At 37.1% G+C, this 27,878-nt stretch overlaps 1 protein-coding gene across 1 annotated transcript in view; it reads right to left on the bottom strand.

The window, feature by feature from the left end:
• Positions 1-27,878, bottom strand: part of INVS (inversin) — an 80,346-nt gene that overhangs the window by 12,453 nt on the left and 40,015 nt on the right. The window contains exons 5-11 of the mRNA XM_084211334.1: positions 23,692-23,872; positions 20,009-20,118; positions 15,323-15,494; positions 11,112-11,267; positions 9,437-9,666; positions 8,316-8,422; positions 4,988-5,200 (exon numbers count right to left, since the gene is read on the bottom strand). Of these exons, the coding sequence (XP_084067460.1) occupies positions 4,988-5,200; positions 8,316-8,422; positions 9,437-9,666; positions 11,112-11,267; positions 15,323-15,494; positions 20,009-20,118; positions 23,692-23,872 (1,169 nt within the window). The remainder of the gene's footprint in view (positions 1-4,987; positions 5,201-8,315; positions 8,423-9,436; positions 9,667-11,111; positions 11,268-15,322; positions 15,495-20,008; positions 20,119-23,691; positions 23,873-27,878) is intronic.

Below are 27,878 nucleotides of genomic sequence, written 5' to 3'. Positions count from 1 at the left end.
TATTCATAAAGCATCATCACAATTGTCACAGTACAGCTCAGTTGAATAGGCTCCTGAATACATAAGACCCTCGCCTTGTGTTTTGCTTTATTTAATCAGAAATTCAGTTTGTATTACAGTGAAGGATCTCTTTGAAATTAAAATTTCCAGGTTTTACTGTTGTCCAATTTGAGAGGCTAGGTTTCATGAGTAAGTGAAGGAAGTAGACAGGATTCTAACTTCAGGGCTCCCAGTCATTCTGAAGGTTCTGGCAAACCCAACAGGATCCAAATCTGGGCTCACAAGTTAGACAGCTACAACTCAACAGTGGAACAGAGCTGTCAGGCCAACATTTTCCATTGTAAATGTAACTGGTTTTGCAACAATTTTGCCATGAATGGTCATAAGCTTGTATTTTGTTGCAAAAGTGAAAGAATGAAAACTGAGCCTTTAGCAGATGGAAAGGAACAGTTTCCGCCTTACACGCACATTTGTGAAGACACAGAGATGTTTTGAATTTTTAATTCTGCTAAAATGAATTCAACCTTTTCTATTCTGTTAAGAATAGAAACTTAACTTTTTAATCTACACGCTGAAGGATATTTTAAAGGAGAGTGCTTTTAAAGTTATCCTTGCAAAAAGCCCCCAAAAACTTACTTTAAAAATCTCAACTAAAAATAGATCTCCAGGTACGATCCTATTACTGATATAGCTTTCTCTGGACTATGAGCAGTTACATTTCATGTTGTATAAACACCATTTCCTGCTACACAATCTAGCATAAGGATTATTTTCAAAAGAATGATACCCCTGACTCATGATGTGTTCAGATTCTGATCTATAACTATCTTTTAAACTGATAGTCCTTAATAAAAATGTTAACAGTCATTTTCTGTCCAGCATTCCTATGCTGATGAGTCCTCCCAAACATGTAGAGCAGTCTGTTAGTTCCTACCTAAGTACCTATTTTTTCCTCAGTCATTTCTTGTATGTATTTTACCACTACTCTGATTTCTAATTTAGTCTTCAATGTACTTATAATCTTCTGCATCTGGGTGCTATTTTCAAATTCAAATTTACTTCTTAAATGAAAATACAAATTCTTGATGGATTTGTATGAAATTCTCATCAATACACACTTCCAGTTTAAAGGTGGCAAATGAGAAATTTCCCATGAGGAAGGATGAAGGATTCAGGCAAGTCTGAATGACAGTTACTGTTTCTCCATAGCCACAAAACTTGTTATTCAGACACAAAAGAAAATTGAGTTGGTTTGATATAATTTCTTCTGAAGTGTAAAAAAAAATCCCACAGAACAGTTCAGTCTACTTAGCATCTCTCATGGACCAAATGTTTCTTTACTCTTCCTTTTCCAATGAGTATGTTTACAATGTTTTTTTGTGATACCTACCTCACATCCTTTGTCAGTTCTTATTTAGCACCTCAGCTTGTTCAGCTTTATCATTGTATGTTCTTATTACTGTCAATTTTAGTAATTTCATCAAATTTCCAATATGTGCTTTCCTTTTTCAGGTTGCTGAAGAGCTCATTATTTTCTCTGTTGCCACACTCCCCTATCTTTTCTCAGCATGCAGGACTAACCACCAGTCTTCTGAAAGACCTCATAATCTACTTGTTCTCTCTTGGCTTGTGAACATTTTTCTAAATCTCCTGAAGGCTGTTTAATTGAACTGCTTATTTTCTTCCTGCTTTTCTCTTCCTAAATATCATGAGCTACTTACTCACTTTCATCCATTTCCCTTTCACATCCACATTCTCAATCAGTTTCCTTCAACTGGCCAGAATGAAAAACAGAAGTATGGATTCAGGAACTCATCCTGAGAAATTGAAAGGGGAGGTGAACAAATGAGGAATGAATTCTGCAGCCCTTTCAAAATTCAATACATTGGAAATTAGTTTTCTCTGAATATGTTTTAAACACGTAAATATTGTTTTCTTAAATACCTGGTTTTGCAATAAGTAAACCAAAATCCTCTTTTTAAAGTCTGGAAGGGATCTCAGGAAGTCAGCAAGGCTAACAGGCTGCTCAAAACAGGGTCAGATTGGGTGGCTCAGGTTTTTATCCAATTATGTCTTGAAAACCTTTATGGACAGAGACAATACAACCTCTTTGGGTTGTTCTACTGGTTGATTGTCCCAAGGGTGAAAGAATTTATCTTTATTTCCAGACAAAATCTCTTGTCCCAACTTTTGCCTGTTAAAAGTTTCCTGGAGACCAGAAACACTGACCAGACCACAGATCCCCAGATTTTTTTTTTTTTTGGCCCTTTTTGAAACTGGGTGCACCATTTTCTTTCCTCCCATCACAGGGGGCTCTCCCTGGTCTCTGTGATCTTTCAAGGACATTGGAAAGTGACCTTTTAAGGGCATCAGTTAGTTCCTTCTGTACCCTTGGATGCAGCCAGCCTGGTCCCATGGACTTGTCTGGGCTGAATTCTCTCAAGCCTGACTTAATCTTTATTCACAGCTGGCAGTTCTGCTCCTCCTTGAACCAATTCTCTTAGCAAAGAGGCTGGGAGACTTTCTTCTGGCAGACTGAGGAACAGAAGGCATTGAGGGCTTCTGCCACACCTGTCTCTTGTCACTAAATGCACCATTCAGCAACAGGCCCAACATTCATTGCTCAGCCTTTTACTAATGTATTACTACTTTTATTTACGTAGAAACACAGACTCACTTTGTAACCTGGAACATTTTTTTTTTAAGTCTCAACTCCATTTGAATTTTGGTGTTTCTGACACCACCTACATGCCCAAGCAATGCATTTCCACTCTGCTTTTGCAGTCTGTGCCAGCTTCTGCCTTCTGTGAGCTGCATTTTTACATTTGAGCCCTGTCAAGGATTCCCAGCTTACCCACACTGGTCCCCTGGGGTGTCTCTTTGCTCAGTGACATGATAGTGTGCATGTTGTTTTGGCCTTCATCAAACTTCATTTTATAAAACACAATAAACATGGGAGATTATGTTTGTATAGAAATATTTCATAGGCTTTAAATACAGTGAATGTAATTTTACCAGAAAATAATACAGGTATGGATGACTTTTTGTTACTGTAAAAAGGAAAAAAAAAAACCAAAACAGAAAAAGAACAGACTATCTAAACCCAAGTAGATTAAGGAGTGATTTATCTTAGAGAGACTCTCTAAAGTAACATATTACAAAGCAAGTTTAAATATCTACACTGACATAGTTGGGGAGAGGGTGTGTGTCTTCAGTCTAGGCGTTCACCATCATTCTGGATCCACACATAATGTCCCCTTTTATCTGGAGACCAGATTTTTAAACAGCAGTAGGGATAATAGTTTTCTGTATGCAGGAGCACCCTGGCCAATTTCAGCTGTGGAATGCACAGATGGGTACACAGAATGATGACAACATAATGTCCCCTTCAGTTTATTACAGACCATAAAATTGCAATTAAATAAAATTTGTTATGTGACAACCTGATTTGCTTGTACACTCCAATTGTACTGTAATTCTCTTTTTATGGTATTTGGTACACAGACTTTGTTTCTATTGTTTTCAAACAAATCAACAACAGCTAAGTAAGTTTCAGAAACTACATCAAAAACTCACAAAGGAAAACTATTATAAAAATACCCCCAAATTTCCATGAGGCAATTCTTTTCCATTTAATCTTCTACATGGTGGATCAGAGATTCTTCTAAAAATGACTGTCATCACAAAGGATAAAACTACCTCATTTGGTAAAGTCAGTTGTGACCACACAGCAATAAGCAGAGCTCTCCACATTAAAAAGAAATATTTTCCAAGGCAGCTTCTCCATGCATAGTTTTGACTTGCATTGATTTCAGCACAAAAGGCAAACAGTAGGAGAGCTACAGGTTACAACTTCAGGATGTAGAGATGTGAGTAAGAGATGAATTATCTGGTGTTTCTAGCTTTGATTCTTCCTAGGGAATAATAATTGTTTTATAGTAGCAACAATCAAACCCAATGAAGGTCTGACTATGCAGAACACCAAACTACCAAATTTGATACAGAGGGGAGTGCAGTTGAATTTGATACAGAGTGAAGTGCAGCTGAATATGTCTGTGATACACAGATGCAGCAAAAATACCTCTAGGTGCAATAATTATGTAGTGGGGTTTTTTTGTATGATCTCTCTTTATCAGAATAATACTCCCAAATTATGCAGAAATCTTTTCAGACTGTTATGTTTTTTCATTTCAGAATCAGATTTCTTCAAGAGAAACCAGGTGCTAATTTCATACTAAGAATCTTAAGGATAAGCTCCAAGGAAGGAATGTATTGTGATAATCTTTATGTACCTTCTGATTTTAGAATTTCACCACTGTGCTACCATTACCACATTTAAATTGGGCTGAAACTCAGCCAGAACCTACACATCTTGCTGACAACAATTTGAATTGCATATGTTAGTTAGCTGTAATCCAGTATAACCAATTCCTAGGAACTCTGTAATTCAAGACCAGAAAATGTAAGTGCAGAGAATAATAAGGCTCAAAATGAAATTGCAAATAGAAACCAGGAGTCCAGGTTGCTAGAGAAACATCAAGTTAAGCCTTACTAAACCAGGCTTTCCCTGGTTTGTTTTTGGTTTTTTTTTCCTCAACTACTGATTGACTTCTGTTCAAAACTGATATCAAGACTTGATAGGCAAATAATGATTTTCACTACCTTAAAGTGATAGATGTTTTCCAAGCCATTTTGTCATACAGAGTATCAGGCAGAGATTCATGGACACTTACATGCTATTTCCTCAGCTTTTGGTATTTTCCCTTGCTATGGTATATTATACAAAGTTTGTTATTTAAACTGGGATTATATGGAAGATAACTTCCATCTGTCCATGGTTATATGGAAGTTATACACTTCCTTTAGTTTCATTAATTTTACCAAGAGAAACAAAAACTGATGAGCAACAGATAAAATCATGCACAGATAAATACAAGCTTACAACAAATGTCTATGTGCTGTAGTAGGTTTCAAGCCTCAGACTTACTTGGCAGCAGCATCTTTTCTCAGCTGTTCATGTTTCATTAAAAGATTCTTCCTCTCTTGAAAAGCCTTTCTAACTTTGTATCCTTTGTAGACAGCCTGAATTTTGAAAGCAGCAATATCCTGAATGGCAGCTATAGACAGAGCCCCGTGTTCTAACATGAACTGAATCACTTCGTGGTGTTCACCAAGCAAGGCATAATCAAGTGGAGTATATCTAAAAAAATAAATAAAAACCATAACAATTACTATTGATCTAGAATTCTAGCTATCATGTTTCTTCACCCTCATTTCATAATAAAGCAACTTCTAGCATGAAGACAGATTAAGCACTGTTTCAGTAGGCTGTTTTTCTCATCTTCTTAGGCATTATTTTGCTACTCTATTAATTCTACACACCATGGTTATATTTAAAGCTTATTTTGGTCTCCTAATATGGGAGGGGGGAGAGGGGAACCTGAAGTGTTTGGACTAAATCTCCCAAGGCCCCATCCACAGCAGTAACTGCTTTAGGAAAGCAGTCTTTAAAATGTGTTATTGAAGTTTTCATGTAGAAATATATTTTTTAAAAAAAGTAAGTTAAAACATTTTAGTGTTATTTCCATATGCATTTAAAGTTCTAGAAAGCTACTGTCAAATCTGGCTTAGCTTCTATACTGAAGACACTATGACTGAGAGAGCAGCAGGATTAGATCCATATAGAAGGATAATATCTATTTTAAGGTACTAGGAAAACTTAAGAGTGTTTTCAAACGGACACAGGTGTTCAAAATATTAAATTGCTTTGGGGTTTTAATGGTAGCAAGGACGCCTAGGCCTTTTTCAAAATAATTCCCAAATTTGCTACATGGGAGCAAAATCTATCTCCCTCACCAACACTGAAACTTCAGGGAAAGACATTTAGTGACTGAAAATTATCAGTCACAAACCATAATCAAGACCATGTAAGATAAGACTAGCCAATAGCAGGTGTCAATGCCTGTGACTGTGAAAATTAGGGCTCTTGCTGATGGTAACTTGCTGGGACGCAGTGCTGGTAAGCAAAGAAAAACAGACAGAAAGCACAATTGGACCTGCCACACAGCAATGGTTTGATGGAAGGATAAACAGTATCTGAACTGAAGTGTCTGCAGGAATAAAGACAGTGACATAACATGAAAATTTGGATGTCAAGGTGTGCTGCTGATAGCATTTAAAGAGATACAGATTTTTGATAACCCAGAAATGGCAACTTCAGAAAGAACGTTATTTCAGAGAAACATATTTTTAAAGTATTCCTAAATTTTGAGTACTTTAAAGACACAAAAGATACAAAGTAAACTTTATGAAGTTTACTTTAGCAGTCATGAAGATCCATATTTTTAAACATGGATTCTCTAACTCCATCTGAGCTACCTTTGAAAGTAAAAAGATCACTTAAATCAAATCTGAAGAGGGGTTTTTTATGCCTGCACACTTACATACACTCCTCTGTTATGTCAGTTCAAAGCTTGATGTAAATTTCCTTTTCCCTTGGTTCTCTCTAAAGCAGATAGCTTTTAAATCAAGCTGGCTTCACAGGGAAACACATGAAGACATCAGCCATCAGCTGCTAGAGGCAATTTACCATGAAGGTGGTCAAGCAGCAGCTGGATGCACCCAGGACATTAAACTGGATTACAAAATAAATTTGCAAAGAACAACAAACCCAATACCCTCCAGATTAGCACTCGATCACATATCTGGCCAGCAAGCAGAGACTTTAAAATTCTCCATGCAATCTCAGCTCTATCTTTTCTGTAATCTTTTAGTTATAACCACTTTGTTTGAATTTTAATTGCTATCTCATACTACACTCTAAGAAAGTAAAGAAGGGAAGCTTTTTTTCCTATAGTGAAATTGTTACTGATTAAAAACCAGTTTCATCCAATGACAGGTGAATCATATCCATGAGGTTATTTTTCCTCTCTCTTACAACACTCAACTTTATCTTCCACTTTCCAAACTCCCACTCTCTTAACAATAACACAAAGTTTGTAGATATTTATTAAGATGCAAGTATGCCATTTTTATACGTATTTTAGGAGAATTACATTGAAAGATCGAGCCATCTAGAAATAATGGGGATCTCTTTTGTTCTGCACATGCACTAGTGCTTATCAGCAGACATTTGGAATACTGCTAGCTGTATTTTGATTAATCTAGATTTACACATTAAATATATATTCATTCCAGAAGGGAAACAAAAATATATGCTATCTGAATGACTGTGATAAACCACAACTAAGGTCTTTTCTTGACATTTGAGCATCATGAGTACATTTCTACAAAGTAAGGATAACAGCAGTCTCCAGTCTGGCAAAATTGTGGCTTTTAATCTTACTTATTAAAAGTAATTTAATTAAAACTGTTTATTCAATTTTCTATCAAAAATTACTAAAGAGAGCCTTGACACTACTTAATTAGAAACTGGTTATACTTTCATTTGTGTTTCTCAAGAAAAAATAAGAACAGAAAAGGAAGATAGATCTGAATGCTTTAGAGTGAAGAATGAAAGAAAAAATGATAGGGGAAGAAAGCAATTAAAACATGGGGTTAAGTACCGAAGTCTCAAATTGAAATATGAGGTTGCAAAAGCCTTAAGTTATTTAAAATGCTGAAATATTCACATTTATATGGCATGCTGTTCATAATCTTATAATTATGAGGAGGTCATCTACTCTAAAAAAAGGCATTAGAAATTTCTGCTAATAGTAATTATCTTCATGGTCAGGTGATTAATTCAAACTCCACAACCCAAATCACTTTTAAAAATCTATTATTTATATGTCAATGAAAGACAAAGAAAAGAGATGCAAATGTGCTGTCTCTTTATGATTATAGGAGACCTTTTGTTAAAACCAGGCCTTTCGAATACAGGTAACCACCAGGTACTTTGCAATCACCATTTTAAAACATAACATTACATTTATCCCATTATCTTTCTTCCTGCTGTATTTGTATCAAATATAAAATTCCAGTCTATTCCAACAGCAGCAGAACTGCCTTTTCATCCTTTGGCCATATGTATCTGCCATCAACTCCATATAAATGAGAAAGCTCTTTAATATCTCCAACAACACTAGAATGAATAAATACTTCCAGAAGATGGTTCAGAAGTGTGAAAGTTGCAATGTCTTAGTTAAAGAAGTGAACTTTCACATCAGAAAAGCTGCTTACACTGAAGCCCAAGGTTACAGCACTGCTTTGAGATACAAAATGAGGATTCTCTTGCAGCATCTGAACATTTAACATTTAAAGGGAAGGCACTGCTTTGGCACAATTACAAAATAACACCTTGAGACAAGCAGTACCTCTCCTCACTGTTCTCCATGTGATTGGGGAAAGCATCAAAGCCCAGCAGTAACTTTATAGCATCAAGGTAGCCGTTGTTACAGAGCCAGTGCAGGGCAGTTCTGCCCTGTAAAACAATAGAACAGAACAAAAATAAACATTACCCCCAAACTCTACCACGCCACAATAAAAGTCATAAATCATAGTGCAATTCAATGCTTTTCTGGACATGAAGAACAAACAGTTCTTCTAAATAAACTTCCTTGTTAAAATAAAAAGAACACAACACTTAAGAAATGGATTTTTTTTTAACAGGATTTCAACACCAGTGCTTTTTCACCTAAAAGAGCTGAAAAGCAACATCAGAAGACTAGCCTTACAGCCTGTACAGCTTTCTTTGCAAAAGAAGTACAGCATGCTCTGTAGAACTCATACTGAAAAGCACATTTCCATTACCTGGAATTATCTATGCCCTACGACAAACAGCTCCAGAAAATTTCAATAAATTGGGTGAAGCTCTTTTGACTGACGAGGTTCTACTGACTTCTGAGAAATTATGTCATACAACAAAGAAATCTGTTATACATTGCACAATTATCCTGGCTCCTAATTTCAATTACTGCCTGAATAATGGCATGAAAAACAAATAAACCAATCAGGTTCTTTTTTTTTTTCACCTGGAAGAGTGATACAAATGTGGGTACTTAATGTGGACAAGCAATTGAAGCAGTTACTGTGCAATCTCACTTGCAGTACCTTACTTTCTTACTTGCTCTCTCTTTCTATTCTGGAGAAGAGACTAAAATCACATTCCCATGTCAGCTGTTAATAAGGAATTATAGAAGAAATCAGATCATTAATATGATTCCTCAAATGATCATGCATTGATAAGGAAAAACCAAAAGTGATCTGGAAAAATACCAATCTTCATGCTACATATTAAAATACTACTTTTCTTTTGAGATTTTAGAAGGAAATAGGGGAAATGACATCAGGATGCATTTCCTTTTATGACAAACAAACAGCAGCACAGATGTTTCTATGTCCTGGAAAAGAGAAAGACTTTGAAGAAAAGGAAAATGTTGTGATTTATGGTTGTTCTAAAGTTAATGATATACCTCAGTGAAGAAGAACAACATACCTCTTTATCCTGAATATTTGGATCTGCATTGTTTTCCAGCAACACCACCATGCAGTTAATGTAACCTCCATAAGCAGCACACTGCAGAGGTGTTCTACCTGCATAATCCTGCACATTAGGGTTGATTTTGTTTTCTATCAGGATTTGGCACACATCAGCGTTTCCTCCCAGGGCTGCCCAATGAAGGGGTGAATGCCCATCCTGGTCAACCAAATCTACTCTTGCTCCTCCTGTAAAAACATACATTTTGAGCACAAAAAGAAAATTCTGCTGAATTCGAAGAAAAGAGTGAGTTTATGTTCAACTAGAACTTATTTCATAAATTGACAATTCAGAGAAGTATTTCAGAATCCTAAATACTCAAATCCTAAAACTTAAATCAAAATGGGAACGAAATAGTCTCAAAGAGGGTCAGGAATCTACCTTTTTAAAAATCTGCTGACTATCCTCTAACATGCTTTAGAATATCCAGACTTATCAATTGCCTATGAATAATCTATTTTATTTGTTTCAGGTCCACGAATTTTCAGTAGAACTTTTCTTTCTTAACAACAAAATAACTTCTAAAAATTAGATTTCAGATTAAATGTCTTTTTAAATCTCTAAAGCAGACAAGATAAAATATCCACAATGTAATAATGATTTTTAAAATAAGCTTATTTTTTTAATTTAAGCATGATAAGACTCTTTTATGCAGATAATTAATGTCTCTATATGTTCTTGCAAAAAATCTGTACAAAAGTAAAACTCCACAAATACCACAAATACAAGAACTTGAACCAACCAGCAACAATGACTCTCTATATCATAAAATATTTAATTAAACTCAACTCAGATTCCCATAGCCAAGCTTCTTCCACCTACAAAAGCTAAATGGCATAAGGACTGGGGGAGAAGAGCTTAACAGGAGGTTAAAATATGCCCAGCAGATCATGGAAGGAAGAACACTTTTCAGTAAGAAAGGCTGATTGACGAAAAACTTGCAAACTTTAGCTTGGATACTTCATCTGTCCATAGGTGGGATAAGGTCTGAAGCAGGAAGGAGATGTTTCTGGGAAGCTAAAATGACAGAATTTTGCACCTAAGATGCCACTCTTCTTTCACTGCACTTCTTACCCTTCAGCAGATATTTTACTATTATCTAAAACTGTGTACTTTATTAAATCCTATTTCTGTCTACAAAGAAAATACCGTTTTTAAAAACCAACCAGAAGAAAATATTAATGATGTAGGACGTTTGATATCTATCTACATTAAAAAATAAAAACTCACTTAAAAAGTCTTCAAAGAACCCTAAAAATGGTTTTTCACTAAAGTGAAGAAAGCTTAATTTGGTCTTATTTACTGGGGAAAAAACAAAAAAAAAAAAACAAAAGAAAGAAAGGACTTGCTGGGGGAAGAGTTGGTTTGAGAGACTAGAATGTACTCGCAAAGGCTTGAGCAGAAATAAGCTTTGAAAAGAACAATTCCATTTATGAAAGTTTTGTATTTAACACTTCTATCCATTTTTGCACAACTCTGATAACCTTTTAGATTCACAAGGGGAACTTACAAACAAAACCTGCTTTAGGGAAGCAATTTCCTACCCCACCTCTTGCTCATCTGTTTATTTCCCATCCCCACAGGAAGCAGCAGCAGAAATCCTGAAGAGGTTTGGAAAGCCCTGAGAGCTGACCTTTGATGAGTGTTTGAATCACCTCCTTGTGACCCATCTCACAGGCTCGGAAGAGCGGGGTGTGCTTCATCACATCCAGGGCATCCACCTGTGCTTTGTGCTCCAGCAGCAGCTTCACTGTGCTGACGTGGCCAGAAAGGGCAGCAGCGTGTAAGGCTGGAAGGATAAAGTAGCAGGGGAAAAGAAACCACAATACCACGAGCTTTAGAGGTCCACAATAAGAACAGTCAAGATAAAAATTAGTTACAACTATTTTAGTGGAAAAAGTACTTTTTAACCTCAAGAAACTGAAGAAGAGGTGATGTAACAACACTTTCTTGCCATACAAGCAACAAGCAGAAAAACTATTAGCCCTGAAACATGTTTCTAACTCGCACAAATAGAAATTTTACATTTAACACCACCGAGATTGGCTTATCGTGAGGATTTGTGGAAGAATAGCAGCTTCTGATTAAGGGAACAGAACATGATTTACTTCTGCCTCTGCTTTGTGGCATTTCTGAGATTGCTCATCATCAGTGAAAGAAAGCTTTCATTATTTCTTCAACGCTTTCCTGAAAATGACTTTTTTCTTTCAAGTAAGCAAAGTTGTCTCAATTAAAACTAACTTCAGAAAACCACCCAGCTGTTCCTACCCCTCCTTGCCTCCCCCTTTAGTTTCGGAATTACTTGGAGAAAATTTTATATGAAATTATGTAGCAAGACCATCATATCTTGCACAGTATCCGTCTCCCTATTTTCTTCAAGAAAAAGAAAAATGCAGAAAAACCAGATGCTGCTACTTCAGATACTTCAGAACTCAGGTAAGGATGTGGTGCCCTGTAACTGGAGTTGCTATTGCCTAACACAGCATCCCGCAGGCACTGTCAGCCAGAGTTGTGGACAGCCAGTTCATGGCTCTTTTTGAGGGAAAGAAGAACTGCACACAGCAATGAGATTTCAAACCAATGGAGAGCACAGGTCTTGGTGGCTTCACTTACAGTTTGATTTCAAAATGCTTTGGGTTATTTCCAACAGTTAGCAGTCAAATCAGACAATCTACATTCTCATGCCGCCTTAAATGTAGAATATATTACAGACAATTAAATCAAAATAATGTGGAATAAAACCACAAAACAATGCTGTTTAAAAGTGTGCATTTAATAAAGTGAATTCATATTTCTCCATGAAATTTCAGAAATATTCATGCTTAGTGAGAACTGAATCATCTGCTCATGCAAGCAAAATATGGGGCTCTAAACACTACCTACATGTCCACATTTGTTCAATGTTAAGACAGGGTCAGGATCCAGCAGAGGCATTATACAGAAATGCACACCACAAAGACCAGCATTAGAAGGAGCAGCTTCTTGGACCGTAGGCAGAGTATAAAACCAGCATTTTTGTATTTGCCAGCCGCTGTTTACAACCAGTACCAGCTTTTGAGACAGTAACCCAGCACAACCTGTTACACAGGCCCTCCTAAAGCGCTCAGGTTGCTCATGCTGTCATTGACCCGAATCCAGCTGGTGAACAGAGTCACAAAAGAAGTGACAGTAACACTGTGACACGGACTAAGCACCGGGGGCAGAGCCAGAGACGCTGCGAGGAGTGAAAATTGAACTCGTGCCTTTGAGAGGACGCTGATTTAAGCGCAGCAGCCCGAGAGCCTTGCGCTGGCCAACAGCGAGTGCCTGTGCAGCGGCCCCTGCGAGTGGGTGGCTATCGGTAGGCGTTGGACAGGGATGAGATCCCTGCCGTGCCGTACACTGGGATGGGCCTGCTTTCCATGGTCTGACCTCACAATAAACTCTAGGTTCTGGTTTTTGTCCTGAATCCCTTATGAAACCCAAGGCAGTAAACCACTCCATCAGATGACACATGGGGTGTGTGTAACAATACAATAGAAAAAGAGCTGCTGTGTCAGCTTGGCCAGTTCTTCCCCCCTATCACTCATTCTGACGCAGGCATCTTGTTTCGCACTTTGTGCTCAATATTTTCTTGTAAGCCAAATTTTCTGTGATGGAGTCACGGTGACTGAAGAGATTCTTCAGCCAGCTGGTCACAATGGGCCCTTTGTTCGGCCGACAGACAGAGCCCTCTCCATTGTGCGCAGTGACGGCAGAGCTATAAAGCTGCCCCTGTAATGCTCCTGCAGCGCTGATCTCTGAGAGGAGGGAAATTCCTTTCCCTTGGTGTCATTCTCCTACACAATGCCCAGAGTCTCGATGTTCTAGCGGAGCTCAATGGAGAGCTTGCTCTTTTTGAGAAAACGCAAAAGGCTGCGTTAAGGCAACATTACAAGCGAGCTGAACTGAGCCTGCACACAAAAGTCAGAAAAACACAGCCTTGAACTCTGCTCAGCAACTGTATCCCAGGCACGGAGGCATGTGCGCTATTTTCTATTAGCGCATAGTTTCCTGTCCGAACGCTACACTGCTTTTCCCTCACGAAAACTTGGGAATGATTAAAGCCCTTTGGGAAGAAAAAAAAAAAAAAATAAATCAGAGTGTGATTTACTGGTGGGCTTCCTTTTATGTTCGGAGCTCGTTACAATAAAGCCCATGCTAGGCGCTCGCTGGCACAAGGGTGCAGCTCGGGCTGCTCGGCAGCGCAGCTCCCCACTTCCAGACTCCTCTGTACTCTACACAGCGGCACTCTCAAGCAAATGGAAAATCCATTCATTTCCTTGGATTAAAAGCCCTACAAGGAAACTCAGATTAAAAGGTGATTACATATCACCGCGAGGAAAGGTTTAAGACTGAAAGATAATAAACCCAAGCACCTGAATTATTCAAGCATGAAATCCACACCTGAGTAATTTCAGAAACACAGTATGTGATTACCGATTACTGCCTGCAAAGAAAAAAACCCTTTGTAAGGAGGTTTGCACAGTAGCAACAACATTGCTGCACCTTAAGGTCTGAAACAAATACTGAGAGCTATTTGAAAGGGAACTGTCATGAAGTAGCAAGAGTAGGTGAGACTGATAAAAGATGAAATAAGACTAAAATTGTAGAATATTTAGTTTGTACTGCCATCAAACATGAAGACTGAGATTTTATTTCTTGCACTATATTTCCTACACTCAAAAATTTCAAACTATCACAACGTGGAAAAACTGATGTATTTAGTGTGTTTTACATTGCAAGAAAAACAAGAATTTAGATATTTAAACAGAATTTTATGTTAACTGCAAATTGCTTTTTGTTAAGATCCAGCATATCATCAAAAGAAACTTGAAAAATTCAATATTGATGCATACTAAGTTTCAAATCCTGAACCACACAACCCTGACATATATTTTGCACTTCTAACTCTGTGACTGTATCTGGCATTGGGTAGTTCCTGATCTCTCTACACACAGGTCACCCTGAAGCCCTGCTATCAACCCCCCCAAATTTATACCAAATTTACCCACATCCTGATTTTTCATTCAGATGCCATCAGCATACTATACAACTCTACTTTTCCTAAATTTCCAACGCTGCTGAATACATAAACACTTCAACACCTGCCTCTCTCACCTGTCAAAACTGTTATTCTGTTTTTGTTGAAAGCACTGCATAGGTACAATATTTCTACCTTTTTTTTTCCTTAAAGGAGATAAATTCGTAGTTACTACAGGAATTTCTGTATTTCATTACTTGCACGCTTGAATTCTGAAACACTGTGTTGCCTACTTTTGTTTCAGGTAGATAACATTGGGGGATATCAAGCTCGATTTCTTGTTTGGACAACAGAAGTGCAATAGATCTAATCTTTATTTCACTATCTTGAAAAATAACTATGGAATGATTTTCCTGATAATTTAGCTACTTCAGTGGTTAGTTTGCTCCATATTGTTTCAAAGTACTTGTGTACTGTCAAATACATTTTTGAACAGGCATTTTCAGGAAGAGCTTTTTATGCAACTATGTTTCATGTTATTCTTCAAATTACAGAACAACTCTTCCTTTCACAGGATTACAGAATTTACTAAATAGCATTGCAGTACATTTCTTCTTTCTACATTTCAAATGCACTGCTCCAATCTGTGCAGGAAAGGTTTGTTTCTTTCCCACAATAAGGCGAAGAATTGACTGACACATATAATTACGATAATGCAGAAATGTTTTCAGGATTGAAGTACACATTCAGAAAAACATTAATACAGACTATCAATATTTCCACTTGGTGGAAATCACACAGATTGGAAACATGCAGTGGCTCTTTACTGCAAAGCATCTTACCTGTGCCGGCGTATTTGTCTGTCATATTGATATCAATATCCAATTTTAAAGTCAGCATAGTCCTAATGACATCATCACTGCCTTTGCCAGCTGCCCACATGAAGGACGTTCTTCCCTCAAGATCTGAGTCATCTTTTACAGAAGGATGTTTCAAAAATACTTCCACTGTTTCCTGAAAAGACATACTGTTGAAATTAACATTAAAAGGAATCTGCAACAACAAGAAACCATTGTCTCATGTAGCTGTCTATGAAGCAAATCAAAGTTTCATTTTTCTTTTTATATTTATAAAGAGTAACTGCTTAACAGCAGTTACTATATCTTCTGCTATGCCTTTTCCCTCGCCAGTGATCACAGTGCACCCTTAAGTATGAGTTTAACACTGTCATTTAACACTTTTTTCTTTTCAGTGTCAAATGCGATGTGTTCGCCACAAGGAAGCAGAAGACACCGTAGTCTCTGTGAAGAAAGAGATGGGAAAAATATCATGGGTTTATTCAAACATGACTGTAATACTGTGATGAAAAAATTACAGAATCCTTTAGGCTGGGAAAGGCCTCTGAGATCATCGAGTCCGACTATGACCCAAAACCACCATGTCAACTACACCGTGGCACTGAGTGCTACATCCAATCCTTCCTTCAAGACCTACAGGGACAGTGACTCCAGCACCTCCCTGGACAGCCCATTCCAACATTCCATCAGCCTATCTGTGATGGGACTCCTTCTGACATCCAACCACAACCTGAAAATAATGTTCTTTCAAAATATTTTCCCAATATATTTTTTTCTCTCCAATTATAAATACAACTGCACATGCAAATATTTTACTTTGCCTTTCTCTAATATTTTGACTGTTAAAAAAAAGGGGGGGTCAACATAGACATATTTCCTCATGTTTAATAACATCATCAGGTTACTAATTACTGAAATACTATATTTCAAAAAATATTAAGGAAATCTTTACACCTGAGTCCACTCTTTGCACTGTAACTGTTAAACTAAAATCTCAAATCAAGGACAAGAATAATTATTTCTTTAAATGCTGTGTTTGTGTTAAGCTGTCAGCAAACAAGTCCACTTGTTTAAACTGCTGCTAGATTCTTAATGAGTCACCCAGGAAAGCAAGGGAGAGAAAATCACAACTATTAGAAAAAGACTAAAAAGGAATATTTTCCCTTTTCTATCTAATGCCTTAAAAGGCCATGTATGTAACAGCTGGGAAATATCTGATATGAGTCACTGGTAGGCTAGCCAATAAAAACCTGAAAAAACCCAGGTTTCATTACTTTACTTTATATTTTACTATCAATACTATCTTAGCCTTTCCTCTGTGTGACCCCACAATAGCTCTATCCCTACTCTTGGCAGGACAAGAATTTCCTAGCTATAACAAACTAAATTCTTTTAATCATGAAGGTGTTTGAATGCCTAAGTACCATGGATCAATTTGGATTTGTTTTTTCACTACTACTTACTATTTCATCCCTCTAAAGAAATAGGAAATGTCTCATTTATCTTATGCTACTGATCTAGGATCCTTACAGCTTTGTGAATTTAGGTCTGAAGTACCAGTTTAATGTGAAAAGGTCCGGCCAGAAGCAGGGAGAGATGGAAGCATAAAGCTTTCCACACAAACCCAGCATGAGTTTATATCTCTGTGTATTCACACTGACCACCACTACACCTCAGACACAAACAGCCTCTCATTAGGCCAGAAACTCAGCACGGTCCCAGGGCTCTGCCCTGCTGGAAATCCTGCAGAGTGAAAAGCACTGCAAAGGCTGCACTTCTTCAACACTGAGGCAAACAGACTAAAAAATACAAATATTTTATTCTTCCACTAAGTTTTGGCAAAGCAACGCTTCTTTCACTGACTCTTTCTTTCCTACAGCTTTTAATTGGAAAAAGTAGAAGAAAACCCCACAGTACTATAGGCATTATTTTCCAAAATGAAGTTACCACAACTTGAAAACAAAACAAAATTTAATTACACCAGGATAACTAACAAATCAGGAGATAGAAGTATCAATCAATTTAATTCTACATGTATTTTGTTATGAAAGATCATGTATTCTAACACTACTAAAAAAAGTGGAGGAAACAACATAAAAAACAACAAATCTGAAAAACAACAGTAAAGGAGAGAGCTAAATGTGAAACATTTAATTTTGTGCTATCAGGAAACTGAAAAATACTACATATTATTTTTGAATATTTAAAAATAAGACAGGGGTCTCCACATTTCATTTACTAGATCAATCTATATAAATACATGAATGGAAAGGACATTGTTTTGAACACCTCTGGGAAAATTCAGGAAAAAAATTTAGTCCTGCATACTAAAATCAATATGAAGGGAGCATCTTAGCTCAGTTGGGTCGAGCACGGTGTTAATATCTAGGTTCAATCCCTGTTTGGGCCATTCACTTAAGAGCTGGATTTGATGATCCTTGTGGTCCCTTCCTACTCAGAATATTCTGTGATATGGAAATAAAGATTCTCTGATCTTCCTTCACATGTGAAGTTCAAAAATCTAAATAGCAGTGTTTCTTGGGACCTCCTTGGGACACCCAAGACATCTAAATTTGGGTGGTTATATTGGGTAATGTCTTTTCTTCTATAACTTTTCCTATCTATAGTAAGTAGGGATAAGTTAGTCTTAAGGAACAAATGCTTCATATACATTAAGTACTGGCTAATCCTCTTCAGTCTTTAAAAAACCTAAAAATGCCATATTATAGTGAGTAACCCATAGAGAAACAGAGCAAAGAACAAGATATCAAAGCAAATAAAACTGAAAGCCATGCAAACATTTACTGTAAACACAAAAGAACAAACTTTCTTCTCGTTAGGGACTAAGAAATATCACATTTTAACTGAGAAAAACCACACCTAACCAAAGTTGGGCAGACTGAATAGAACTGAATAGAACAATGTGGCTCTCAAACCATGAGATGCTACTGCCAGAAGAAACATGAATGTATCTCCACTCAGTTGTTTGACCACGTATATGGAGTGCAGTGGTGGGAATTACTCAATGATATGCATGTAAAGGAGACAAAAAGGCAAATAGTGGTGCTCAGAAAAAACTGGACCAGTGAAAACAGACTCCAGCTATAATTTAGGCAGGGGCTGTTGGGTACATCACCAGCTAAAAGAGGCTTGCAGATCTGAATGAAACTCTCCTGTGTGATTTTTCATGTAAGATGGGAAACAGTACATTCATTGTAAGCACACAAGATTACAAAAGAATGTCTGATTCCACCATGTACTTCACTTCCCCTTAAAACACAGATGATATCACAGTTTGGCTGGCTGATGGGATCAAAAGGCAGCAACATAATGAAGATGTTTCATTTAACTGAATCAAGCCCAAGGAAAGAAAACCAGTATGAAAAATCTTTTTAGGAATACATCAATATAGAAAAGAAAAAAAAACAAGATAAAAGAATGTGGAGATTATCTCCAAATGGTAAATAAAACTTCTTTTTCCCTATGAATGTAACTCAAACATGAAAGATAGGCTTTTACAACACAAATATTTTAAATGTGTGAGTATACAGCCCTAAATCGACAAAAATTCTCTAAAGTGAAGATTACACAGAGAGATATGTTTCAATAAAAATCTGAATTTAAAAAACATCTGGATGGTTTTAGTAAGACCATCTCCAAAAAAAACCCCGTCAATGCCCCAAAACTCACTCGGGAGCAAAAATATTTTTCAATACTACTTCTAGATTTGTTAACTTGAATTGTTCTCAGGGGCATTTAAATTCTCCTTTTTTCTTTTCCTTGGTATGCAAGAAAGATCCAAATTACTATCCCTGCTAAGAAAATGTTACAATGTGGACCACTCAATTATTAAATTAATTAGGCACGAAATAACTCTTTCTATAAAGGGAGGGTATGGAAACTATGAGAGGTAAAGGAGCTTAAGAAAAGCTTTCTTAATTTCTAGTGTTTGAGAACTACTCCTGCAACATCTGTAACCAGCAATCATTGAAGTGCTGAGTTTTATACTTGGCTCTACTGTACCTGATCTTGCTCTGGAAAAAAAAAATTACCTATTATACCAAAGTATAAAAATTAAGCTGTCTGAAAAACCAATGTTCTTTGTTGTCTGAGTTTAAAAATATTTCTAAAAATTTAAAAAATATAGTGTTCCTGAAGAATTATGACAAAAGGCACTCAACTCTTTAGCTGTGCCTCATGAGACAACAGTTCATTCATAATGCCAAATATTCATAAATTAACTACCTTCTTGAATGCAAAGACTGGTTTGACTGGTCCTGCAGCAGCTGTGCAAATATTCCTACAGGTCATCTTACTCTTGATACCTTATAACTGCTTAGACTTCATTATAATGAGCCCTAAAACCTGAAAGCACTGTGAAATAGTAGGTGTCATTCTGCTTTCTGTTGAAGTAACTGAATGCCTGTTGTGTTTTGTGATGCAAAGATATAGGTCAAAGGGCCTGTTTTTTGTACAGAAAGTTCGTTTTTGTACATCTATCTTTTAATAGTTTGAAATTAACCACATTTGTATCAGATTACATAGGAGAACTTTGAATTAACTCAAGCCAACAACACTGCATTTATATTATTTCAAAAACAAACACTCTGCTAAACTATAAAGATTTCAGCAAAATATCTTTACTTCACATTTAGGGTGTGTTCTACTTACAGCAAAGTTGCTCTGTGCTGCATAATGTAGGGGTGTTGCACCTTGACTATCAGATGGGATAGTTCCAAACTTATTTCTTTCTAGCAAGAGATGGACAATCTGTGCATGACCTGAGAAAAATAACGTAATAAAAACAAATTTGTATCAAATCCTAAAGTCACTAAAAAGCTTAGTTAATAAAAAGGTAAAAAAAAAAAAAAACCATTGCTGACAAATGAAAAACCTAAACTCAAACAGAACAGAAGAAAATGAACAGACTTTCATAAATAGTCACATATTTGTGTTGTAGGCATTATAGTTTAAATGTAAGAGAGAAACATAAGACTTGATATTTGAACTATTAAGCCTGGCATGTAGTTTATTCCCAATAGTGGTCCAGTGCCCTACTCTGTATTGTCATATTTGGGGGGCATCTATAAATCAGAATGACTTATAAATACAAAATTTCTTTTAACAGAAATCACTAGAGCTTTTCCTTAAATAAAGGAACCAGCAGTAACTGGTCTGATTGCTATGATATTAACTTCATGATGAAGTGGTTGAATATTTCCAAAAAAGCTTATAATAACTCCATTGAGATGCTGCATTTGAGTGACAGGTCAGTCAGAAACAGAAAAGTGAGCATAGGCTGACGATGATGAGCATTTGTCCATCTGCATTAAAAGACAAGCTAAATCAATGTTGACAATTTCATCACACATCATATTGTTTTACAGAAATCAAGTGTAAATTCTTCACTTCACTTAACCAAAATGTCATCTGAGAATGTATAGCAGAATCAGAGGCTAGTCTACTACCAGCTGCTATAAACAAGCTCACACACAACTCCTTCATAAAAACAGATCAAAATATTTTGAGATTAAAATCACAACACTTTTGGAGGATGGGTAAACTTTATATTCACTTCACAGACAGGAAAACAAAGACAAATACAGTATATTGCCACTAAAACCAACCAGTCCATTCATACACTTGTTCCTGTCGGCATATGCAGCTTACAGAGTATCTTAATGATTTTGTATTTCAAGCAATACTATAAATCCACTCTGATTTTACAGGTGAAAACCTCAAGTACCTCATATGTCAGAAAAGCAATCAATTTTGCAGCTTGTTACTTTTGCACAGTTGTCTTGAATCACTTTAGAACAAGTGAAAAGGTAGGTAAACCTTCCTGCTAGCAGTAGATGAATGAAAACACCAACAGTTGCAGAATGAAGCTGCAATACAGTTGTGCTCTGTAGCTCTTTAAAACCTAAGACATGGAGGACTAGGCAAGCCCTCTTTTGTGAAATGAGACCTTATATGTACAGAAGTATCAGAAATGAGAGAAAATGGTAACTTGATTCAAAAAGGATGAAGAGTTATGTGAGCATTTTTTCTTTCTAGGGGCCTTAGGGTGTACAGGAAGGTTCCTCTTTCTTGTTAGCCATTAAGAGAATGCTGGATACAGAACATCACATTATTCTGTCCCTTCCTGCAACAACAACAACAACAAAGAAAACAATTAAAAAAAGAGAGATATAATGTTGCTATGCTAGTCCCACCTGAAGAGTATAAGATGTAAATTGAGGTTCACTGGAAGAAGATGCTTTGGAGTGAAATCCTAGCAGAAAAACTTGAGGAGTACCAAAACTGAAAAAAAAAGATTCCTGAACTTTCAGGACAGACAACTAGAAAAAGTGAATCTAACTCCATAATGAGAACAGGGTCTAGCTAAATTATCTATGAGAATAAGGCTTGAGGGAGTTAATAAAACATTGCCTTGGGTGCAACAGTAAAGAAATAAGTGGATCTCACTTGACTATTAATGTAAGGAATAAAACTAATTTCTTGGGGTCAAGAACAACTGTCATTACTGTTGTACTGTTGTACTTTCATTTAGCAGAGATGTAACTGGTAAGACTTTTATCTACACAAAAAAAAAAGGTAAGAGGAGCAGCAATTCCCTTAAGATGCAGCCACATGCAATCCATCACATTTAAGAAAAGTTGTGGCAGCACCCTGGCATTGCTTTAAATTTCCTGTTGTTAACCTATATAGTAACATCTCACTCTCTTTAAGACCTACATAGAACATTACCTTCAACTTAAAACTATAACCCTGAAAATTAATCATGATTTACTTACCAGAAATTCCCAAAGAGCATATGCCACCTAGAGACCTCATCAGGTTCACAAAATAGTCTGGAGGTCTTGGCACATCTTCCCCCTTTATTCTACATTGATTAGACAGCCCATTTTTCCAACAGACAAAACTTCTCTCAAATACAATCAATTTCAAAATACAATAAATTTTGGTTCTTGGACAGAACCAAGTGATAATGACTATTTCTTTGGAAAGCTGATCCTATGACATTTAAAATGCTTCACAATTTCACTGTTAAAATTCAATATCCTTACATATATACAAATTTGAGAACACCCTTCCCTCTTTTTTGTTTTAATAAACATAATCAAATTACATGCATACTGCCACTAGAGTTGCAGTAACCCGCTCCAGTGAACATCTGATTCTGATTCTTATATTGGCATTCTTTGCAGTGTCCCAAAGGATCATTGGGATGAAGCCAGTTAAAAGGGGAGGGAGACTGTTTGAAGATTCTTTTATCCAGTGGTTATTTTCTCCTCCTGAATGGAAACAGGAGGTAAATTTTCTAAATCATATTATTTTTTTGTCTGTCATTTTACGGGTTGTGTTTCCCTGCATTTAGACTATTTACATTTAATCACATTTTAACTTGCTTTGCAAGGATCCAGTTTTTGTAAATACAAATCAAAATTCAAATATGCAAGGTTACAATTTACAGAGTGTCTGAGTCTCAGGGTAACAATCTAAACAGAAAAGAACTCTATACAAATAAAACTCCTTGTCAGATCTGATTAGATTATCATAGCGTGTCTGATGAAGAGCTTACACTAGAAGTGTCAACTCTGCCATTTTTTGTTGTTTACTTGCGCTGGCATTATCTGAGTATCTGCATTTTGTTTGTGGGAATCTTCTTAAGCCCCTTATTTAGTTTGTGAAGGGTAGTTTAATAAAAACTAGATAATATAATCATAAATCCGCTTAACCAGGCAGACATGAACTGCAGCACATCACAGTAGGCTGAAAGTGAGCATGTGACTCATGATGCCACCATCAGCCACTCTGCATTGTGCAGCAGCTCAGCTCCGCCAGGCACCCTGCAAACACCATGTGACCCTTTTACATATGGGCCAAACAAGGGTACTAGCTTGAATCTCTATATGAAATATTAGTCAAGTTATGTTTTCAGATTAAAAAATAAACTCTGATATTTTCTTCATGCACACCCATAGACTGTGTTGCTTTCATGCTGGGCTGGGCATACCCCACTTCAAACACCCCTGTTCTAGAGCATTTTAACCATAGGTTTTTTTAACCTATGATCCAAGCTGCACATGCAAGAACAATATCAATATACTCTAATTGAAATCACCAGCATATATAACCCGGTGAAGGGATGCATTGCACAATGCTTTGCAGAATCTGAAGCTAAAATAAGCACTCTACACACCAACTTCTAATCCTTGTTGAGCAGAAACTCTTACTGCTCTAAGAGATGAGTTATCATACTGCCAGCTGGAATTAAATAAAAATCAGAGACAAAGATTAAACAGCACAGTTAATTCATGACTAAGTGACTTCAGCACTGTCCAGTTTACCAAGTAAGGCTGCCCAGTAGAGGGGAGTTCGAAACAAGTTGTCATAAGATGTCACATTGCAGCCTTCATAGGAGGTCAGGACATCCACAACTGCCACATTCCCATCTGCAACAGCAAAATGAAGAGGAGTTCGTCCTTCATAGTCTTGCCAGTTCAGCAGAGATTCTGTAGGTGCAGCTTCCTTCAAATATAAAAGAAACAACAAAATTTGAAGAATATTTAAATTTAAAAGAAAACTTATACAATCTTGACAGGCGCTTTTTCAGAGAGATACACTGTCCTTGTTCAGTATAATGTAGCTCTACAACCAAATGCTTTTGCTACAATATAGTATTTCTTTCAATATATATATTGAAAGAAATACTTTTAAGTATTTCTTATGGAATGCTTTTTTATACTTAATTACTGTACGAGACCAGATTTCTGGTACATACCTCATAGTTTTACCAGTCTGCTGTGCACGTGGTTCCTTAAACAGATCTTTACAAGATTAACTCTGGCTCTTATGAAAATAACTAGAAATTCTTACATGATTTACAAGTTGAAAATGACATATATTTATCTTCAGATTTTCTCCAACAACATTTCCAAATTTTTACACAAATTACTTTTATGACTTTTGCTATAATATTTTTCTAGTGTTTTATACCCCTGAAGTATTTCCAAAGGAGATGTCTACATCTCTAGCTGACAGGATAGAAGTGAGACAGTACTTGTAATAATGCATCTACTTCTAATGGGCTTAATTTTGAATTTTAAAACTCTTCTAAAGTTTCATGATTAGTCACTTAATCATGTAACACAGGCATTAATAAATACTACTTGACTTTTCATCACCTTTCCTTAAAAAAGATGCTAAATTACTTTCACATAAGGTCCCTAGCTATATAGCTTTGTATTGTGAAAATTTAATCTCTCAAATGTTTTTCTCTACAGATTTCTCTTCCTGACTTTCTTTTTCAGGCAGAAGAGCAGAACAGGTACAAATGAACATCATCTTAGCATCTGAGAGATCTTCAAATAGCAAATATTAAAAACACCCATGAAACACAAACTTTAAATATCACTTTTCTGAAAAAAAAAAAATTACTAAAAAATGTGCTAAACAATAATAGAGTAGAAACTCAGGAAGCAGGACACTAAACATCTAGAGTAGAAGCAGATTGTCAAAACAAGAGTTAAAGTAAACCAGAGGGAGTGAGTCTGCTTTTCTGTCTCCAAGAATTCAGAACAAATCAGTTAAGTCAGGGGAACCCTGTGCAGAATTAAAAGGGAATGTAGTCCTGAGATTTTTAACTTCCAACACTAGAGGGGATTTTAACTCATAATAAGTGAGAAAAGCAATCCTAAAAATACAGAGCCACACTATATATCACAATACATTTATGAAAGAGGAGCAAGGAATTGTGGTAAGTGCAGCTTGTTAACTGTTAAAGCAAGTTCCTGACCCCTTTCTCACTAAACTAACTGCAATCTTTCCTTTGGACTCCACTAGGTTCACAAATTGGCTGTAGAATCACTTGCATTTGCATTACTTGATGTGTAGTAACTATTACGCAGAAAACAAATATCTAACATTGAGAACAATAAATCAAGAAGAAGAAAGGAAATTCCAGAATTATGGTTTCTACGCAAATACTAATTGACCAAAGTTGTACAATCTGTATTTTCTATGTAATGGATAAATAAATCCTCAAAACCCTTCAAACACTTAGAGTCATATTCCACTATATTTTTTAAGTGCAATCTGGCTAAGTTAACACAGCAGTAGTAACTTCAATTCTGCAATGCTCTGATTCTTTGTTTCTTACTATTTGCTTTCTTGCAGTGCCAAGTTAAACCTCCTACTATTTGGTTAATGTAAGTTTCCTAGATCTAAGGAGCTACATACTCTGCACACTGTATGTAAATCACAGAATGGCTGGTGTTGGAAAGGATCACTGGAGATCATGTAATCCAACCCCCTACTACAAAAGGTTCAACCACAGCAGGTTGCACGGAATTAAGTCCAGATGGGTTTCAAATATCTCTTGAGAAGAAGACTCCACAACCTCTCTAGACAGCTTGTTCCAGTGTTCAGTCGCTTTTCATCTCAGTAAAGATGCTTTCCTTCATATCCAAATGGGAATTCCATGTTTCAGTTTGTACCCATTGCCCCTTATCCTGTTGTTGAGCACCACTGAAAAGTGTCTGGCTCTATCCTCTTGACATCCACACTTAAGGTATTTCTCATTGATAAGATCCCCTCTCAGTCTTTTCCAGGCTGACTGGTCCCAGCTGACTGCTCCAGATCCTTCCTCTTCATAGCACTTAGCTGGAACCTCCCCACTCACTCCTGGTCTTTCTTGAACTGGGGAGCCCAGGACTGGACACAGCATTTCAGATGCTGCCTCACTAGGGTTGATCCCTAGGTTGATCCTCACTAGATCACCTTCCTCAACCTGCTGGAAATGCTCTTCCTAATGCACCCCAGGGTACCAATGGCCTTCTTGGCCAGCAGGGCACACTGGTGCCTCATGGACAGCCTGTTGTGCCTCAGGAGCCCCAGGTCCTTCTACTGGCACACAGTATGGTTCCTCCCCCCGTGCAGGACTCTCTATTCGCCCTTGTTGAGCTTAGATGAGACTGCTCTCTGCCCAGTTCTCTGCCCAGTCCAGGTCCCACTGACTGGCAGCACACCATGGTGCTGTATCAGCCACTCCTGCCAGTTTTACATCATCAGCAAACCTGCTGAGGGTACAGTCCTTCCCTTCATCCAGGTTATTAGCAAATAAATGGGAAAAGACTGGGCCCAGTACTGACCTCTGGTGAACACTTCTACATACAGACCTGCAACCAGGCTCTGTGCCCCTGAGCTCTGACATCCAGCCATCCTCAACCCAGCCACTGCCCACTCAGAGAGCGCACCCTCCTCGAGCTCACCTATGACAATGCTGTGGGGGACAGTGCCAAAAGCCTTGCTGAAGTCAGGCAGGCAACACCCACTGATCTTCCCTCATCTCCCCTGCCAGTCCTGCCATCACAGAAGGCTCTCTTACCGGTCAAACATGAATTCCCCTTGTGAATCCATGCTGACTACTGACAACCTTATTTTCCTTCACATGCTTAGAGATAACATCCAGGAGGAGCTGTTCCATCACCTTTTCAGGGATTGACTGATACCTGCGGTTTCCTGGGTTGTCCTTCTGGCCCTTTCTCAAGACACTGGAGTCACACTGGCTTTCTTCCAGTCCTCAGGCACCTTTCCTGTTCTCCATGCCTTTTCAAAGATGATGTACAGTATCTGAGTAATAACATCTGCCAATGCTAATTAAATGCTAATTAAGCTGCCCATCTCAGACAAAAAACGTCATCAGTTTTAGATTAGGTATCAGTACTGTCAGCCATGCTTTGTTAGAGTCAAAAATTAACATACTTAAAACATACTGGAGTTCACTAACATATGTAGTCACCAGTACAATAACAAATAATCTATTAAAAACATAAAAAAATTGATAATTATGACTCTCAACTAAAAATGGAATCAAACTTAACATTGTTACACGCACAAACCACAATAATAAAAGCCTGCATAACAGTTCTTTTGAAAAGCATTCAAAAGCATTTACCTGAACCACTACAGTGAAAACTTGTGTGATGTTCCCTGACTTAAATAATTCTGAAGAGAAAGCTAACTGATAATATGCTTACTTTTTGTCTATTCATAGAGCTCAGCAGGGGGAGCATAGAGCCTACTGCAAAAATTCATTTTATGAGAATCACTTTTAAGAACGGCTAAACATGAATTATGATAGGCACAGAAGTTATTGCTGAAATTCTAAGTCCACCAGAGGAAAATGTGTTTGAACAAAATGGACAAACAAGAAAACAAATGCTTCTTCACTCATAATTTGCTGATGTAGTCCTGACAGCTAATTTTCAAGCCTTCCAGAAGCACAACAACATCCTAAATAAATGAATCCTAAAACTCCTGGCTTAAAGTCATTGACGTTGCCAAGAAATATCCCCATACTCAAAAGCAGTACTTTTGCAAAATGGTAAAAATTCTCCAGTGACAAAGCCACTATTTATATTCTAATCTAAAAGTATTCATGTGTTTTGAATTTTTTGGCCACCTAAATTAAAATTTTCTAGGTCTGTTTCTGCCTACATTCATGAGTATAATGTCTTTAGATTTTAAGTGGGTT

The sequence above is a fragment of the Fringilla coelebs genome, assembly GCF_963513975.1.
Source record: "Fringilla coelebs genome assembly, chromosome: 1".
In the NCBI taxonomy this organism is placed as follows: domain Eukaryota; kingdom Metazoa; phylum Chordata; class Aves; order Passeriformes; family Fringillidae; genus Fringilla; species Fringilla coelebs.
The sequence above is the reverse complement of the archived record's forward strand: the minus strand, read 5'-3'. Positions and strand labels throughout refer to the sequence as shown.